We start from the raw sequence: 21,026 nt of genomic DNA, 5'->3' as shown, positions 1-21,026 counted from the left end.
TTTTATTTTATTTTTTATGTTTCATTTTATTTTATTTTTTATGTTTCATTTTATTTATTTATTATGTTTTTGTTTTATTTGTTATGTTTAATTTTATTTATTTATTATGTTTCATTTTATTTATTTATTATGTTTCATTTTATTTATTTATTGTTTTTATGATATACTTATATTTATTATGTTTATATTTATTACCATTACTATTGCGCTATTCCTTTTCTTTCTTATTATTATTTTTATTTCATTAAATTTTCTACATTTTATTATATTTTCTATATTATTATATTTATTCATATATATTTTTCTTCATATATTTCTTACTAGCCGGGCACGGATACGCGAGGCTTCGCCACGCGCTGAATGTTTGCATATGTATGTACATATGTACATTTACGTATTTGGAGAAAGAAGTCATATGTCATCATGTACTTCATTTATTATATACATAAAAAATCTTGTGTAAATCCGTTCAGCAGCGTGGTTAAAATATCTCGCTTTTCCTTTATACTATGTATAGAAGATATTAATTTTAAATAAGTGGCAACCCTACTCAAAAAACTTAAAGTTTTTGTACATGCGAAGGCCATGCACTTTCATTTGGTATCTTTTTTTTTATCCAACGAATGGTGAAGATCTTATAGTTTTTAAACGGGTGGCAACTCTACTAAGAAAAATAATATATTATTATCATTGACAGTGACGGTGCAGAACTGACGCCTACGTTTATTAGGATTGAATATAGTAATTTTATTAACAGATTGACAGCGCTATTCAAAAAAATAAGTCTTTAGTGATTTTCTAGAGACCAATCGCTTTCATTTCAGTTTTTGAAATCCAACGAACGGTGCGGATCTTATAGTTTTTTAAACAGGTGGCAAGCAACCCTATCGAAATTCTAAATAAAAACGGTCACTCTCTTATCGATAGAGAAAGGCTCGACAAAATCCGTTCAGTAGCTTTCGAGATTACCGCGTACCAAGAATCTCGACTTTCCTTTATACTATGAATGGATTATGTTTCATTTTATTTATTTATTATGTTTTTATGATATTCTTATATTTAATATATTTATATTTATTACCATTACTACTGCTTTATTACTTTTCTTTCACAGTATTTTTAATTTTTTAAATTCCTTTCTTTAAATTTTCTACATGTTATATTTTCTATATTATTATATTTATTCATATATTTCTTATTATTTTCTTGGATTTTTATTTTTGTGTTATTTTTTATTATTTTTTTCATATTTCATTACTTTTCTATTCTCTATATTTTTTATTATTTCCAAATATTTTTATATAATTTGTCTTATTTCTATTAGTATTTATTTAGTTTTTAGTTTTTTTATTTTATTGTTTATTTCATTTATTTTATTTTATAATTATTTTATTATTTATTACTTGCATATTTATAGTTTTTTATTTATTACTTATTTATTTATAGTTTTTGATTTATTATTTTTATTATATTTTATTTTTTAAGTTATTTGGCTTTATATAATTCTCAGCATTATTTAAATTTTCCTTTTTTCTATATTTTTGATTACACATTTATTTCAGGTATATTTATTTTTTAAAACACTTTTAAACTTTTTATTTCTTATTTTGAACCGACTTCACAAAAAGGATAAAAAAAAATATTCCAACAAATTGATTTTTTATGTATTTTACCGCATAACTTTGGACAACGTTAGCCGATTTTTAAAATCCTTTTTTTTTAGGGAAGGTGTTACTTCACAGGTGGTCCCATACTAATTCGGCTTAAATCCGATTATTAGATTATGAAGAAATTACCGATAATCTTAAATTTGTGTAAGAGAATTGAAGTCGTTTTTGTTTTTTGCTTAAAAGTTACTTGTTATTTTGTTTGTTATGTGTTTGTGTTCAATTAAATTGAAAGATTTTTCCATCTTTGGAATATATGCCATATGTTCGTTTTCTTTTTCTGAGGAAAAGAAGATAAGCCAAAACTAAAAATATTTATTGAGTACATATTTAAATGAAATAATTTCCCTAATGAGGTTGCATTACATTTTTATTACCAATAAGAATTATCTCTGAACAGTAAATAAATATTTTACTGATAATGCAAATCCAATTACATTATCAGTATTTTTGCTGCAAATTCTTTAAGTCGTCAGTAAAAAAAATATTTTTACTGGAATTTTGTTTTAGTAGTCAGTAAAGAAATATTTTTACTGCAATTTATTTCAGTAGTAAGTAAAAAAATATTTTTACTGCATTTTTACTATTACTGCAAAGTGCCCATCTATTTTTAATTGTATCTAATTTCCTATTATATATATATTTTTTTTGTTAAAGATTTTTTTCCCCCGACTTTCTGTACGTGGGTGTTGAAGATAGATTCAATGGATTTTATCTTACCACATTTACATGTATAATTACTTGTGTGTCTGTTGGGAATTTTCCTATCTATTTTAAGCTAAAAGAAGCTAAAGATCAGGTCCTGATGACAATGCAATATGAAATACAAATTAATACGTTAGGTGGCGCAGGAATCGACATATTCGTAAAACGTATCTCTTCAAAAATCATTAAAAATGTGTTCACCTCAGCCAGAAAAAAATTCCAAACCAAAAAATACAAAAACTAAACTTAAATAAAACTTTGTTTTCGTAACTAAACTCCAAACAGTTCAATCTACACAAAGTTTCGGACTCATTTCAAGGCTTAACCAAATTAGGCACAATTATTTTCCGGAACACAAACCAACGCCAACAAACAAGTAAGCCACCAATGCCAACAAATAAACCGCGCGTTAACCTTCAAACAAAATTAAGAGGAGCGACACACAAAGAAATAATAAACATTTGTACAAGAAGTAAAAAAAAAAAATATAATAAAATGTAATACACAAATTATCGCACTGAAAAAAAAATAAAACTATTTGCCTGCAAAAAACTACTAAACATTTTTATATTACAGCATTAGGTCAACCGTATACGGACGCAGCATAAATTGAGAAGTTAAAAAAAAAAAAAAAAGTTCGAAGAAAAAAACTAACAATAAGGGCACATAGAAGAAGTTTCACTTTTAGCTAGGCCGCGCTACCAAAAGAAAGAAAAACGAAACACCAAGGAAGAAGGAACGGAGGAAGATGTGTTTATCAAAAGAGATGCTAATTGTTTAAGGTGGCTTACTTTCGAAGCAGCGCCCATTGAGCCGCAAATATTTAGCACACGCAATGCAAATGCACAAGCACACTTACACGTAGGGGAACACAAACAAAAAAAGGTCGCGGCAGCAGCGGATACAAAGTAGGCACACAAAATAAAGCGAAAGCGCTTTCTGAGGCCCAAAACCAAAAAAAAAAGGAAAAGAAGGCAGCATTTTCGTAACAAAAAATTTAAACAAAAGAAAAGTAAAAGTAGAAAGCAAAATTAAAAAAATAAAAATAAATAACAAACGAATAGTTTATACAAAAATATGTATCGGCATTCGTATTTTATTAGAGCATCAAAGCCGATTTCAAAATGATCAGCCAACTTTTTTTTTTTTTTTTTAAAGAAGAAATAAAAACACCAAAAATCATTGTAGCTCTCTGTCGCGATAAGCAATTAAGGCTAGTACGTCAATCGTTCAACGCGAATTATGCAATATTTTCACAATTACAAAAAATAAGCAACAAAACAATAAATTGTAGCAGCAATAAAAAGTGTAACTATTACACTGGCATCTCGCCGCTCTTGCCGGTTATAGGCGTTTATGTGGTTGACTGTTGTACCGATTACGTGGTGAAGCTATTATTTATCCGAGCGATTGGATATGTGCTTGCATACATACATAAATACATATAAACAAAGATAAAAATCATAAGCCACTGGTGCAAGGTCAGCAACGACAAACGGCTTCGAAATTGCATTTGACATTGAATTATATGAGGGATGGCGAAATACACATGGTAAAGTAATTTGGCCGATTGGCGATCGGTGAAGATAGCAGGCAGCAGGCTAATTGTGCACAGAGTTGCTTTTTTGTGCACTTAATTAATGGAAAATAAAATGAGGTAAAATTACAATCAAGTAAACTGTATTCGTTGTATATATATTCTTTTGATATGTGCTTTTAAAATTTTTTATTTCTTTATTTATTTCTTTTTAAATTTTTCGTTAACTTTTTATTTCTTTACTTAATCTTTTATTTATTTAAATTTGTTTTAGATTTATTTTTTTTCTTTTGCTTTTAAATTGCTAAATTTTTTATTCCTTTAATGAGTTTATTTCATAATTTCTTTTATTTCTTTAATTTTTAAATTAATTCGTTTATCGTTTCAATTCCTAACGTATTTATTTTTAGTTTTCTTAAGTTTTTATTTCATTTTATAATTTAGATTTTTTATTTTTATTTAATTTTTTATTTTTATTTTACTTCTTATTTTTATTTTTTTTTTTTTTTTTTTATTTTTTTTATTTTACTTTTTATTTTTATTTTATTTAAAATTATTAGATTTTTACTAGTAGATATATTATTTTTGGGTTTTTAACTTCTTTGATTTTTAGATTAAAATGTTTTTTTTTTTTTAATTGTACGATTATTGTTTTTATCAGGTTTTTACATAGTTTGTTATTAAGTTTTTACTAAATTTTTTTTATAAAATAAGTATTTTACTTTTCCCAGAAGATAGTTTACTTCTTTAAACTACTTTTTATTTTTTATTTCTTACTTAATTATTTTTTTATTTTCTTATTTTTTATTATTTTTATTTTTTTCAATTTGATTTTTTATTATCTAATTTTTTATTTTATATTTTTATCATTTAATTTTTCATTATTTTAAATTTTTATGATTTAATTTTTCATTGTTTTAAATTTTTATCATCTAATTTTTCATTATTTAATATGGCACCCTGAAATTGTGCATATGGAAACTGTGCATACGAAATAATGCATATGAAAAAAACCGAAATAATACATACGAAAAAAACCGAAATAATGCATATATGCACAGTTTCGGTTGAAAACCGAATTAATGCATATGAAAAAAACCGAAATAATGCATATATGCACAGTTTCGGTTGAAAACCGCAATAATGCATATTAGAAAAACCGAAATTATGCATATGCACTCTTTCGTTTGAAAACCGAAATAATGCATATGAAAAAAACCGAAATAATGCATATATGCACAGTTTCGTTTGAAAACCGAAATAACGCATATGAGAAAAACGAAGTAATGCATTCATGCACAGTTTCGGTTCAAAACCGAAATAATGCATGTGACAAAAACCGAAGTAATGCATACATGCACAGTTTCGACTCAAAACCGATGTAATGCATATGACAAAAACCGAAATAGTGCATACATGAAAACGAACTTCTTTCTGAGTAGGCGGCCTTTGGCCGCGCTTAGGAATTATAACCCTTACTAAGTAGAATTCTCCTTTCTGTGTTGCCGGAAAAGAAGGGCGGAAGTATTTTCGCGCAGAACTTCTTTCTGCGTAGGCGGCCTTCGGCCGCGCTTAGGGATTATAACCCTTACTAAGTAGAATTCTCCTTTCTGTGTTGCCGGAAAAGGGGACCGGAAGTATTTTTGCGCAGAACTTCTTTCTGCGTAGGCGGGTTTCGGCCGCGCTTAGGGATTATAACCCTTACTAAGTAGAATTCTCCTTTCTGTGTTGCCGCAAAAGGGGGACGGAAGTATTTTTGCGCAGAACTTCTTTCTGCGTAGGCGGCCTTCGGCCGCACTTAAGGATTATAACCCTTACTAAGTAGAATTTTCCTTTCTGTGTTGCCGGAAAAGGGGGCCGGAAGTATTTTTGCGCAGAACTTCTCTCTGCGTAGGCGGCCTTCGGCCGCTCTTAGGGATTGTAACCCTTACTAAGTAGAATTCTCCTTTCTGTATTGCCGGAAAAGAAGGGCGGACGTATTTTTGCGCAGAACTTTTCTCTGCGTAGGCGGCTTTCAGCCGCGCTTAGGGATTAAAACCCTTACTAAGTAGAAGTAAATAATTCATATTAGAAAAAACGAAATTATCCATATGCACACTTTCGTTAGAAAACCGAAATAATGCATATAACAAAAACCGAAATAATGCATGCATGCACAATTTCAGTTCAAAACCGAAATAATGCATATGGCAAAAACCGAAATAAAGCATACATGCACAGTTTCGGATGAAAACCGAAATAATGCATATGTGAAAGACGAAGGTATGCATACATGCACAGTTTCGGTTGAAAACCGAAATAATGCATATAACAAAAGCCGAAATAATGCATGCGTGCACAGTTTCGGTTGAAAACCGAAATAATGCATATGAGAAAATACCGAAATTATGCATATGCATACTTTCGTTTTAAAAGCGAAATAATGCATATGAAAAAAAACGAAGTAATGCATACATGCACAGTTTCGGTTTAAAACCGAAATAATGCATATGGTAAAAACCGAAATAAAGCATACATGCACAGTTTCGGTTGAAACCGAAATAATGTCTAAATGCACAGTTTCCTTATGCGCAATTTCGGTGCCCCATTTAATATCTATCATCTAAATTTCATTATTTTGTATTTTCATTTTTTAATAATTTTTTGTTTATGAAAATAATTTTTTCATTAAATATTTGATTTATTTATTACAAATTTCATTTGTCTATTTTCTGTTTTTTTTGAAAAAAAAAATATTTATGTTTGTTAAAAAAAAAATCATAAATATAATAAATATAATAAGACCATTGGGCACACCTTTGAGATTAATTTTACCCTTACAACTTTGCAAATTGATCAATGCAGTCCGCCATTTTGCATGCATACAAACATACACATCTGAATATATTTCTTGACAGCACAGTTGCATGCATTTATATATGTAGCTACAATGTTGCATGTATGTAGCATCCATGCAAACAACGGTCTCGCTAGAATTTCTAAGAACTTTCTTAAAGTCGGTTATATAAGAAGCCACAAGAATGATGCATTCTTTAGCTGCGAACGCAGGCTGACTGATACATAAATAAAATGCTCTTTCTGCGCGTTTCGCATTTCTCTACTTCGCCATTCAGTGTAACTCCTCGCCTAATGGGAATAGTCGTGCTACTTGCGCATGTTGTGTAGAACGTTGTAGCGTTGCAATGTTGTTGACAGGTTGCATGCAATTCATATTCAGGTATGCTTGTGCAAGAGGTTTTTGCGAAAATTTCTCAGTGAACCAAAACGGAAGCGCATGCAGTTATGCAATAGAATATGAATATACAGTTGCGGCCGGGTTATTAAAAATGGATAGCGGGCATACACATACATATGTATCGGACTACATTTTAAGAACGATTCTACCGCAGTGAAGTGGAAGAAGAAATCTACCTCTCTCCTTTTTTCGATAAATGCCTTGGCAGGCACCAATTTGAACTAACTTTTAAGGTAGTTTTCTAAACTAATTGATTTGAAAATAGGAACGACCTTAGCTACTCTGCCCTTCAAGCAGAAGGTGCCCTTCTTTTTGATATTTTGAGGCGATTAAGCTTCCTGTATGGAATGGCCAGAGTTTCTTCTCCTTTGCTTTCGAGAAAGAATCGCTGTTGAAATTCTAACAAACACGTCACTACAAACTCAATATGCCCAACAGTTGGATGTTTAAGTTAGCTTAATGATATGGCATTCAACTTATAATCGGCAACGCACCTGGATACATGACCAATAAAGTGGCAGATATTTCGTCCAAGAAATGGAACATTCCATAGATAGTATATAGACCCGTTGCCCCCTTTGCCAAAGACCCTAACTACATCTGGATTAGGGATGCAAAATTAAACTCAATATTACTGTACGAATTGAGAAGGTACCAGGCCTTTTTACATTTCAGGTAACGATATCTTATTACATTAAACGAGCAGTTCTTACATATATATATACAGGGTTATCGGAAACGACTCTAACGATTTTGATGAAATTTCGTACAAGGATAATGTTTGGGATTTTAAGGTTATCTGGATACGCATTATCTCCGAGAAGACTCGTATAAGGTAGTAACCTATTCGAAATTAGTTACAAATTAATTAAAACATCAAAATATGGGTATCAAATGGAAGGTATTTTAATGATCCCTAGTTCAAAAGTATTTTTAATAAAGATGCCACCTACTTAGAATCGCATATTTATTTAATTTTTTGTTTAGAAGAAAAAGGTAAGTTATCACTATTCATGGGTACCAAGAGAAGGTGCTTAAACAATGCTTTCCCCATATACAAAATATTATCTCTTAGGATAGTGTAAGGTTGCTACTTGTATTCGATTCTACCCAATTTATCTAAAACATCGCAATATGGATATCAAATGAAAGGTATTGTTGAGAACTTTGAACAGAAAATATTTTCCATCAGGGTTGCCACGCTTCTATGTATAACAAATTTTTACTTTGTTAATTTCAATCAACATTTTTTTTATGTATACATAGTACATATACGCTCAAGATATGTACCATTGATATTGAATATTGATAATTATCGATAAGAATATTGATAATTATCGATAAGAATATTGATAATTATCGATAAGAATATTGATAATTATCGATAAGAATATTGATAATTATCGATAAGAATATTGATAATTATCGATAAGAATATTGATAATTTTAAATAAGAATATTGATAATTTTAAATAAGAATATTGATAATTATCGATAATATTGATAATTATCGATAAGAAGATTGATAATTACCGATAAGAACATTTATAATTTATCAATAGCAATATCGTTAATTCTTATGATTCGTTGGCTAAAATACACTTAAATACAAATAATAACGATATCGATACCAATAACTAAAATAAACTAATAAAACCATACAAGTTCAACAAGGATACTGCATGGGTACTTAATTCAATGACTAACGCTTTCAAAATTGCTACATAGATAACCAGTTTCATATTAAAGTCCCAGGAATGCTAAGCACACACAGTGCGCTTGTGTTTCGGTACAATATTTAGACAATCGTAAGTATGTTAGTGCTGGTAGGTAAACCAGTTTCCATGCACATCTACAAATTTGCGCTGTCTGCTGTGCAAAGTGCGGAACGCTTTTTAAGTCATTCGCGATTTTGGTCAATTTGAGCTCATTACCAAGGCAAAAGTTTATTGCCAAAACACTGCAGAGCGGCGGCGGCGGCGGCAGCGGCACCCATGTCAAGTCAGGCCAAGTTCAGGCATATTTAGCGGCGGCAGAGCCAGAGAAAAAAAGACACAAAGAATACGTAATTACGTGCAGAAAACACATAATGAAAATATGTAGTAATAAAAACGGCAAAGAGCAAATGAAAAACCAAACAGTAAATAAAATATTACATTGGTCAACAGTGCTTTTGGTGCCAAAGAGATATTATTCTTTTTTTAACTTAGGATCTTATAGGTACTGTTTATATAAAAAAAAAAAATACCTATAGGATCCAAGATTATCTGGAAATTTATAAAGATGACTGCGGAGGTAGTGCAAGGTTTTAAGGCTCTCGAGCAAGGCGTTTACGATTTCGGTGTAGTTACTTAAGAAATCAGCATCCTTACTATTCTTAATTTAGCCAACGAAAATTACGGTTGTTATCTTTTCTTTGCTTAGGCCAGAAAATTTTCTCATCATATAGGCAAAATATTGCCCATTTTTGTGTAGCTTCTTAACAAATTGTTGCATAAGGCCCAGCTCTATGTGTAAGGGGAAATATACGTAGTCTGGCTGTCTTGTACGATAGAACGTCACTTTTGTACCTGAAGAAAATAAGTTTTTTGCTTTAATCTAAACGCCTATACTTCTGCAGATTCTTTAGATATTTATTTATTTATTTAAATGAATTATTTATTTAAATGAAATATAACTATAAATAATTATATTACACAAAAAGGCACTAGTTACTGAGGCTATCGGCCTTTCTTTAGATAATTCTATATTGTTTATGAAATCTTTTAATTCTTTTTGGGTGAAAGGTTTACATGCTTTGTAGACGCTATTCTTTCAAAATCACTGTCACCGCTCACTCCATTGAAGATTTCTTCGAATGATGGATCACGGATGGAACAAAATGTTAGAAGAGGTACTTCCTCTAAATTTGGTAAGGTAACCTAGCCGATACTGAGTCTGAATAAATAATTTTTTTAACGTTAAAGTGATTTTTTTTGTTTGTACCGAAGCTCTTACGGCGTTTTTGACCACTGACCACCTGTCTCAAGTGTACACAAGGCACAGTTTACAAATAATATAGCGTATCCGCGGCTCGCGAGTTTCAAATTCGCGGGAAGCGGAATTTTTGTTTTCTTTTTTAATTTTGTTTAGCTTAATTTTATTTTAGTCTTTACATTTTATTGTTTTAAAGAGAAAACGAAATAATTTTTAATTTAATTTAATTTTAATAATTCAATTAATTTAGTTTGCTTTTAATTTTTATTGTTTTAAAATTAAAAATATATACATATATTTATGTCTTAATTTAATTAGAAGCTTTTAAATCTAATTTTTTATCTTTATTATTTTTGTTTTAAATATATTCTTTGATTTTATGTAATTTTTAGTAAATTATTTTGTTTGCGTTTGTTTTCTTTTTTTTTTTAATTTCATTTTTTAGTTCAAATTTCTTTAAGTTTTTAGATTTTATTGTTTTAAAAAGAAAACTAAATATTTTTAAATTTCATGTAATTTTAAGCTACATATTATATGCACTTTTTAATAATTTTTTTCATTTGATTTTTAGACTTTCAATGTTTGAAAATTAAATTATTTTTAATGTAGTTTGATAAAAAACTTGTTGTATTTAATTTTTTATTATATTTTCTGTAAGTTTTTAGTTTTTATTGTTTTAGAAAGAAACTTTTTTTTTAATTTCTATAAACGTATTTAATTTTTTTTTGTTCTTTTAAATGACGTTTTTGTCTTATAATTAAATTTTCTTATAACTTTTAGACTGTTTAAAAAGGAAGCATAATTTTTTATTGATTTCATTACATTCTTAGGGACGTTATTTTTCCCTTTTTTAAATAAATAACTCACTTTTGAGCTCTAGGCGGTTTGTAATTTAATTTCCTTTTAATTCGTGTGATTTTATTGTTTAAAAAAACAATAAAATAAATTTTATTTAATTTTAAGATACATATTTTATTTAAATTTATGTATTAATTTATTAATTTTTTTTTATTTAACTTTCTCTAAATTTTTAGATTTTACTGCTTAAAAAGCATTTTTTTTTTAAATTTCAGCCTAATTTGTAGACTTATTTTATTTTTTATTTTTAAAGAATTTTTCCTTCTTTATTTAAATTTTTTGTTGTTTTAAAGGAATTTCTCTAGATTTCATTTACTTTTGTGGAACTTAAATTATTACTAAAAAGCAAATAGAACAGCAGATCTTTTAATTAGCCTTTCGAAAGACAGAAGCGCTTTCAAGATAGTTGCTGACAGTTGTTTTCCTGAAAACTTCTGTCTCTCGAAAGACCGCGGTGAGTTAAAAGATACATAGTTGCCAGAGTTGCCCTGTTAGTGTTGTCAATGCACACCTAATAACAACCCACTAACGATATCTCGGCACCAAAATTTTCTTTCTAATTGTTGACCTGTGTTATGTATAGCATTACAGCAACAAGTTACGTGCCGGCGGCGGCGTTAAAAAAAACGGCTGGGAAAATATTTTCGCGCGTATGTTTGCTTTAGCATGTAGCTGTAGCAATAATGTAAAAAATATGGCAGCCATAGCACCAGCAACAACAATAGATACAAAAGACTTGAAAAGTATTAAAGAAATTAAAAAAATGTACTCGGAAAACTAGTGACGATGACAACAAAATAGCAAGCGCTAATAAAGTGTTGTAGCAACAGGCAGTCAGAGAGATAGACAGCCAGACAGACAGCCAGACAGACAGACTGGCAGACAGTGCGGCGGACAGACGAACAACAACAAACCCACATAGGCAGCTTTAACGCCTCTGTTTCGTCGCTTTGCTGCCAGCCGCCGCGATTATTTTGACTGGCTGTTGCAACGTTGCAATTATAGTTTTTTCCCATGCGCTGCTCTTGTAACACCAGCAGTGGCTAAATGGACGTAATAGCTGGTGTTGGAGATGTTAGAGCTGAAGCTTCCGCTGCCGCCGCCGCTGCCATCGCTAAAACTTGTTCGTTCATTCGTTGGCTGCTTATTCGTCTGACTAACTCACTGACTGGGCGGTTGGTTGGTTGGACAAGTGTTGTTTGGTGCTTGGTGGGTTGACTGCAATGCGGGCAACAACAGCAAGCACAACTGAAGTAATAGCAACAGCAGACCCTCCAGTTGCTTTGACTCAGCAATTATTGCGATTGCAGTGAAGTTGTGTTGCGAAATGTGGCTGCCTGATGGCGATAGTCAGCGCCAAGAACCTTGAAGAAACCAGTTGGCAGTTCTAATGTCAATGCCATTGCTAGCGCCGCCGCTGCCGCCGCCGTCAGACCCAAACACAGACCGTGCAAGAACAAGCAGCAGCCAACCAATGTGCAATTGTAGAAAATCATGCAGTGCAAAAAAAAAACTACATAAAAATTGCAAAACTGAAAAGCAGGAAAACATGACCGCAGTGTGGTAGACACTGCAGCAGTAAGTGCAAAGTAAAAAACAAACTGTAAATAACTGTAAAAAATAAGAAAAGTCTCTATGTATAAATGCATGCGATTGTGAATTGCGAAAAAAAAATCCTGTTGCTGAAACATTCTCCACCAGTCAGTTAGTCAGTCAGTGACTTATAGCGTTTTCTTTCCTCGAAATAATGTTGCATTTGTTCTGCCCTGCGCCAGGGCTTCCAAGTTTTCGTATTCTTTTCTCAGCATCTTCACATGCATATTGGGTGCTCTTTCTTTAAAATGTTGCACTCTGATAATGTTGCCACATATGTATGTAAGGTGACATTTTTTCGAGTAAAGAAACCTACAGACAGCTGAGTGCCTGGACAGGCGGGCGTTGGTAACCAACAACTGAAACTGGAAACTGCTGTTGAACAGAGTTGTAAGTCACACAAAGTATACGAATAGTCTTCTTTTCTCTTTGTGGGATGTGCCATGCACTCGGACGCAATTTGGCCATTGTGCTAAAGGCAAAGTCCAGGATGCCAGACAGCTCTGCATTTGTTAATTCTAGCCACTTTCTTGAAAACTCTCTACTGTCTTTCGACAGACTAATTTTAAGATGTGCTAACAGGGAGGTCTTAGCGTTATGCTGTTCGCCTTTTGGTAATAAGTTTTTTTTTTTAATTACATAAATTAAAATATATATAGGTATTTTTCTTTTTAAAACAATAAAAAGTAATAAATAAAACAAAACGAAATAAAAAAATAAAGCAAAAAATATATAAAAATATTTTTAAAAATTGAATGAAATTAAAAAATATTCTTTTCGATTTAAAACAATAAAATACAAAAAATTAATTTAAAAAAAATTGATCAGCAAGTAATTTTTAAGCAAAAAACAAAACCGACTTCTGTTCTCATATAAAAATTTAAGAGTGCCGTTAACTTCTTCATGATAAATAATCGCATCTAAACGAAATTACTATGGGACCACCTCTGAGGTACCACCTCATGATATAAAAAAATATAAAAAATAATATCAAAAAATATATATGTATAAAAAAATATATCTATATATATTAAAAAAAAATGTAAAAAATATATAAAAAATATAAGAGATATAAAAAAACATTCCGACGAATGGATCACTTTTTTGGAAGTCGGTTAAAAATAAATAAATAAAATATAAGTTTCTAAAAATTTAACTTAACTTACAAAAAAAAATCTTTTGTAAACAACAAAATATAAAAAATTAAAAGAAAATTAAACTAAAAAAATTTAATTGAAAGAAATAAATAATACATAAAAAAATTAAATTCTTCTTACAGCAATAAAATCTAGAACTTAAAATAAAATTAAATTTAGATAGAAGAAAAAACTGTTAATTAAGATAAAACAATTCCGCTTCCCGAGGACTCCAGCTCGGATCTCTCGAATGACATGCCTGTGCTCTGCTCACTCGGCCATTGCGACAGTTGGAGCAACATGAACTAAATGATATACATATATACATACGGACAAGTGCTTTCTCAAAATAGCTTTTAACTGCGAGTGGTGAATGAGAGAGCTTTTTATCTAAGAGCCAATTTACACGATGACTTTTCACCCTGGGTGGAAAGTCATGCGTGTCGAGCTTGTAGGCAAGAAGTGTAGCGAAGTCAGCGGGGTAGGCAAGCACGCACGGTGAGCGAAATCGAGGGGTTTTTTTTTGACGTTTCGCTTTTCTCGAGTTCACTTTTTCGTATTTTTGCTTTGAGTTCACGATTCGCTTCGCTTTAAAAATGAGGACGAAAGAGTTGACTAAAGAAAAATTTACGCTTAAATGTCAAAAATACGCAAGAAACGCAGCAAAGACAAAGTCATCGTGTAAATGCACGAGGATTTTCGAAGACTTTTTTAAAAGGGAGCGTGCCAAAAACGTGAAAAGTCGTCGTGTAAATTGGCTCTTAGACTTCTGTGCTAGAATACCAACAGAGAAGTCTTCCGAACGTAAGTCTTTATTTTCTTAGCCAGAATATTACCAACGGCGATGAATTTTAGTATCCGATATACAGTTAGCGTCAAAAATAAGTATACCCTGGCGTTTTGACGATTTTATAAATTTTAATTTCTATACCAAATTTTTCTTCTTTTTTTATAAAAAAATAACTAGTTCACTCAACTGCAAAAATCAGAAGAATACTTTTTTTAATTTCATACATAGCTCGAGAAATTAAATTTCATCGAAATTTTAAATTTTTCATTTCGATTTCTAAGAAAAATTTTTAGTATGCCATTTAGTATAATTAGGTGCAAGTTTCAAGTCACTAAAAATTACCCGTTGCGTACGTTCTTTGTTCTGTTGAGAACATTCTCAATGCGAATTATATAAGAACAAAACCCTGGGGAATGTTCCCAAAGGGAACATTTCTAAGAGAACAAAAAAGGGAACAAAAGTCTCCGGAACTTTTTGGCAAAGAACAAAGAGGTAACAAGGGTCTAAGGAACTTTCTCTCGGAGAACAATTTGGAGACTAGAGTCTCAGGAACTTTCTGACAGAGAACGAAACGGGAACATATCTTCTCTGAACTATTCGCGAAGAAAGAAAGCGAGAACAAGTAATACTGAAATTAATCAAAACATAACTGAAACATAATTATGCAAATAAAGTCAACGAGAGAGAACGTTTCTTGTACAAAAAATGAAAAATTGTTGCATAAGTGGACAGTTCACCCTAATGATAAACGATCGGGAAGTTGAAATGAACCAGCTTTCCTCTAGCCTAGAATTAACAATCGCGATTCTCACTGAAATGATTTTTTATATAACACACAGATGCCCCTCTCATTCGCCACGTAGAGTTCTCGTTTTGTTCTCTAGCAGAACGTTCCCCAGACTTTTGCTCTTATTTGATGCTCCTTGAAAATGTTCTCGATACTATCGTTATCATTTGGTTCTAATTGGAAACATTCCCTAAAGCTTCGTTCTCTTTCTGTTCTTCTTGAGAACGTTTCGAAAGCTTTGTTCTTTACGGAAGCGTTCCTGAACTCACTCTGTTGCCTTTCAAGCTGCTCAGAACACTGTTGTGCCCGTTTGGCTCTGTTGTGGGAACGTTCTTGACAGTCCCTGATATTTTCTTGATATTGAACAGATTTCAATGGCCGCATCTGCATGCTATTTAAAAAAAATTAAATACAGAGAATATCTGAAATGGAACTTAATGCGAAATAAAAATATGTCTGGCAAATCATCCCAATCTCCCTTATCTTTTTAATTTGTCATTGCTTCCTTAGCTAAAAGGCTATTGTTATTGAAATTAAAATGTGTTAACATTTATTAAATTATTTGTTGTTGTTTGCATTCGCAGTGCACGCAATTTCAAATATGTAGCAAGGCATTAAAATCGAAGAATTGAAACGAACCCACATACAAACATAGATAGTAAATACATATGTCCGTGCAAATGTAGGTCCATGGATGCATATGTGGCAGCAAACATCAGTGGCAGCTGTCAAATTAAAATGCAACACAGTAAAGACATCCGCAGCAACAGAAACAACAGAAAAGGTAACAAAACTCTTTTGTAACTACAACTAGTAGGTACATGCAACAACAGCAGACAGCAACAACAGCAGACAGCAGCCGACAACCGCAGCAGCAATAAGTTGAAGGGAAGTTGGACATAACTTTTGTTGTACATAGGCTTCTCATGTCTCAGACGTCATCCATCCCCGACTTCCTATTCCTATTCACATGTACAAACACAAATATCGAATACGAATTTACAATTTAAAAACAGACATGTGTATGTATGTACGTATGCACAAAACATTTAATCGCATATATTGCTTTCTTCCTGATCCACTTAAGGTGACTCACAATGCACACGAAAACCGCAGAGACCGAAACAAAATGCAAAAGTAACCACAAAAACTACTCTTTATTGTTTACCTTACACTAGTCTTGTTGTTTGTTTTTATCGTTGTTGTTGGTTTACATCTAAAGAAAAATCTGCATAACTAAGACCTTGGTGACTTTTATTTGCATTTTGAGCTGGGATTACATATGGATGATTGTTGTTGGTCTTTATGCGTGAATGAAATGCATATGTAGGAGTATTTAGATGTCGTAAAACGATTGCCACTCTGCGTTGGGGTAAGCTCATGACATTTTAAATGGGCTGGTCCAGCGTGGGGCTTTCAACTTGTTGAGGCAGATATTGAGCTTAGCGCAAGAAAAGGAACAAAAAATTAAAGATGTCGCAACACCGAAATCGGTTTGTCTCTTAATCAAATTTGGCAAAGGATATTGGAAAATCGTGCCAAAATATCTAGAAGTCTATAGGTGGCATTTCAAATTGGTTTAGCCAGGATGAACTTGGAGTTTGCTCTTCTAAAACAGAGCTTGTCTCGTTTACCAGAAAAGCAAATGGCCCGAATTGTTTTTGACAATCCCGCCTTGTTTTATGTATTTTAAGTTGTCATCATAGGTAGTCTTATAAGTTTGACGATATGTTTCCCTAGTTATACCGTGCGACAAAAAAAAAAAATCAAAACACACGAAAGAATCGATATAATCACGAAACTGTGGGCCAAATATAGTAAAACTGCGTTTTTAGTTTTTCACTCTGACGTCAGGATAATTTTTCAAAGGACTTTGAAATTTTAAAATATGATTACATAGTTCAAAAAATTATTTAAAAAAATCAGTGCAATGTAGAATAGCTATATGGGTAACAAATGAGAGAGAAAATTCTGTAGAATTTAAAAACAATGAAGTTTTGTGGTTTACAAGGGAGAGTAGGTATTGAAAATGCGCTTTAATAAATTTTATCTTTTTAAGTTAATAAAATTTGCTGGACAAAATTCTATGATGAGGTCATGCGTATATTAGTCGTCAAACAATTATTTTTCAAAACAAAAAAAATCAAAAATATTGCAAATTTTCAGTGATATTTAAGGACAAAATTTTTAAAGGACATTTTCCATACCCATTAGTCCAAAAAAATGTATTCTGTTATATATTTTTTCTTTTATATGATACCCGCATTGTTGTACATTGCACTGAATTTCTTAAATATTTTTTTTTTTAAATCACATTTCTTAAATTTCAGTTATTAAAAAAAAAATCCTGACATCAGAGAGAAGAATTAAGTACAGCAGTTTTACTATAATTTGCTTACACTGCCGGCAAAAAGTATTGGCACAGAAAATTCTTCACAATATGGACAACAATTTTGTTTTTTATACCCGAGCGCACTTTTGCACAAGGGTATATTAATTTTGTTCACATAACGGTTGTTTGTAACAGCCAAAACGAATCGAGATAGATATAGACAAATGTATGCATAAATGATCAGGATGAAAAAAGAAATTGATTAAGCCATGTCTGTCTGTCCGTCCGTCCGTCCGTCTGTCCGTCCGTCCGTGTACACGATAACTCGAGCAAAAATTGAGATATCTCAACGAAATTTGGTATGTAGGTTTCCATTAATCCAAGGTAGGTTGGTATTGAAAATGGGCGAAATCGGACCCTAACCACGCCCACTTCCCATATAACGGTAATTTCCAGAAATACGAAAACTGCGATATTTTAGTAACTACTGAAGATAATTCACTCAAAATTGATATTTACAATAATTTTTAGACGAAAAATAAGAATATTATAAATTTTTGGAAAATGGGCGTAGCCACGCCCACTTATGGTTACATGTGTATATCTTGGTAACCGCTACACCAATTTCTTCCAAACTTGGCACAGTTGTTGGCCTTCGCACAACATACCAAATGACGGAAAATTTTTAAAATCGCTCAATAGCTACGCCTACTTCCCATATAACGGTAATTTTCAGAAATACGAAAACTGCGATATTTTAGTAACTACTGGAGATTATTCACTCAAAATTGATATTTATAATAAGTTTTAGACGAAAAATAAGAATATTATGAATTTTTGGAAAATGGGCGTAGCCACGCCCACTTATGGTTACATGTGTATATCTTGGTAACCGCTACACCAATTTCTTCCAAACTTGGCACAGTTGTTGGCCTTCGCACAACATACCAAATGGCCTAAAATTTTTAAAGTCGCTCAATAACCACGCCTACTTCCCATATAACGGTAATTTAGAGAAATAGAAAATCTTCGATAAATCAGTAAATATTGAAGCTAATTTATTCAAAATTGATGCTTGCAACAATTCTTTACCAAGAAATACGATTATGGTAAAACTTTGGAAAATGGGCGTGGCACCGCCCACTTATGATCTCATATAAGTATATCAGTAACCGTTCTACCAATTTGTACCAAACTCGGTGTGGTTATTGTACTTGCCACGTGTAAGCAAAACGTTGAAAATTATTGAAATCGGACTAAAATAACGGCCGATTCTCATATAACGGTAAATTTAAGAAATGCTGGAAACTTCAATATTTCGAAATTGAACGACGCTAATTTACTCAAAATTGATACACCCCGGCTTACCATCTAGCGGAAGGTTTCGGAAAGGTGAAAAAACATATATTTAATACTTGCGCCGGGTATTTAATGTTCGGCTTCGCCCGAACTTAGACTTTCTTACTTGTTTTTTTCTAATATTTTTCCACCAATTTTTCATAAAAATATGGTTTATTCTACAACAAAAAACATAAAAATATAATTCCTAAACTTTGTGCAAAACTCACGAAAATTCAGCAAATTTACAATTCAGATTTTTTAGATTTTTTTTTTTTGAGTATGCAGATTTGTAGCCCATCAAATTTCTTATAATAAAGTACAAGTTTTAAGTAGCTAGGAATTACCGTTGATTTTTGGCAATTTTTTTCACGCAGTCTCTTCCATATACAATTTTTTTTTGGAAAGTATGGAAAAAATGCAAAAAACCTTCAACAAAAAAAAATCTCAAAAACCAATGCGATTTTTTACTATCTGCAAAACTGCATACTCAAAAAAATTCTTAAAAATCTGATTATAAAGTTGAAAATTTGCATGAAAATTTCCTGCATTTTAGGGAGTTTTCCACAAAGTTAAGGAATTATATTTTATGTTTTTTGTTGTAGAATGAACCATATTTTTATAAAAAAAAAAATCACGGAAAAAAATTGTTGCCCATATTGTGAAGAATTTTCTATGCCAATACTTTTTCCGGCAGTGTATAGTTTCGCGAAAAAATAAATTGTTTTTTGTGTAAAATTTACTGTCGCTCGGTGCTAGCAGCTCCAACGTACAGAATCTATACCAATAACTCGAGGTTGGAAAAAGGAGCTGGTGGGGGTATCTGTTCGGCAGAGATGCATATTAGGCAACCATGTCATCAAAGGTAATCTAAAAAAGGATCAGAAGTAATGAGGGCGATTATTTGCTTTCTTATTCCAGCTTTCTTGAGTATGACCAGCGTCACTTTCTGGCTTGTCGAAAAAAACACTGAAGAGAAGGAAATTCTTATGTAGCTAATGCCATGGCCAGACAAAGCTCGAAGATTCAAGACAGCGAAGTATTTATCTCTATACAATAACCGATTTTTGGTTTGCCGGTAAACGATAATTAATATAAGAGGCTTTAGAGGCAGTTTCTACTTTTTAGTTAGTCAATGAAATCAAAAACCATTTGAGAATCAACAGAGAAACCGCTTAACATTTCGATTTTCAGGATATTATATAAATTTCGTGGCACTCAGCGGAGTGCAAGACATAAATACAAAAAAAAAAAACAAAAAAAAAATCAATTGGTCACAGATATTATCCCATTGGCCACTACTTAAATATATAAATTTGCTGTTAGCAAGCTTTTATACGTTTTACAATTATTTACCACTGACTATCCTTACTCAATCTATATATGTATGTACAAATTTATATATGTATGTAAGTTAAATCATTCTGTAAACGTTTTTCAGTACTCACTTAAATCCTTTGTCGTCATCAATGCCATTGACCACGCCATTCGTATTTGCAACTTGGTCATCTTTCTTTAGGCCGTTTGTGTCAAACGGAGAATTGGCCTTTTCTTTGTCATCGTGTGACTGCAAAAAAAACAAGAAAAAAATAATGAGTAAATGCAGGCATGAGTTGAAAATACTATGGAGAAGAAATAAATATTAAGGTACCTAATTTAACCCTAGAGTACTAACCATATTTTATATACGTTAGTACTAATGATCGTCGATTCGACGAAGTATTGTGAAAACCTTGTTGTTTTACATATAAAAGGAAACTAAATGTTATACATGTTATTGATGTGATGAATGTTTATTTCGTATATACTTTACATACGCTTATATTTTATGTATGATATGTAAGCGTTTCAGAAAAGGACTAAATTTTCTCTGGGACTTCACAAACGAAAGAATATAAGGCAAAAAGTAACTAAATATATTCGTACACGGTAGTGTAGAAGAATTTTTAATCCCACATGAAAACCATCCGCAATATTGTTGCAGTATAGCAAATGTCGACTTTTCAGTATCTAATCAACTTCGATCAAAACCAAAATCGTATCTCGGTAACTTTTTGAGAAAACTGTGATTA

General features: G+C 31.6%; 1 protein-coding gene across 2 annotated transcripts in view; it reads right to left on the bottom strand.

The window, feature by feature from the left end:
• Window positions 1-21,026, bottom strand: part of LOC118743617 (maternal protein pumilio-like) — a 678,449-nt gene that overhangs the window by 550,672 nt on the left and 106,751 nt on the right. For both annotated transcript variants that reach the window (XM_036476391.1, XM_036476383.1), the window contains exon 6: window positions 20,403-20,521. In XM_036476391.1, the coding sequence (XP_036332284.1) occupies window positions 20,403-20,521 (119 nt within the window). The remainder of the gene's footprint in view (window positions 1-20,402; window positions 20,522-21,026) is intronic.

Source organism: Rhagoletis pomonella, unplaced genomic scaffold (assembly GCF_013731165.1).
Source record: "Rhagoletis pomonella isolate Grant_MI unplaced genomic scaffold, Rhpom_1.0 Rhpom_scaffold_00001, whole genome shotgun sequence".
Lineage (NCBI taxonomy): Eukaryota > Metazoa > Arthropoda > Insecta > Diptera > Tephritidae > Rhagoletis > Rhagoletis pomonella.
The sequence above is the reverse complement of the archived record's forward strand: the minus strand, read 5'-3'. Positions and strand labels throughout refer to the sequence as shown.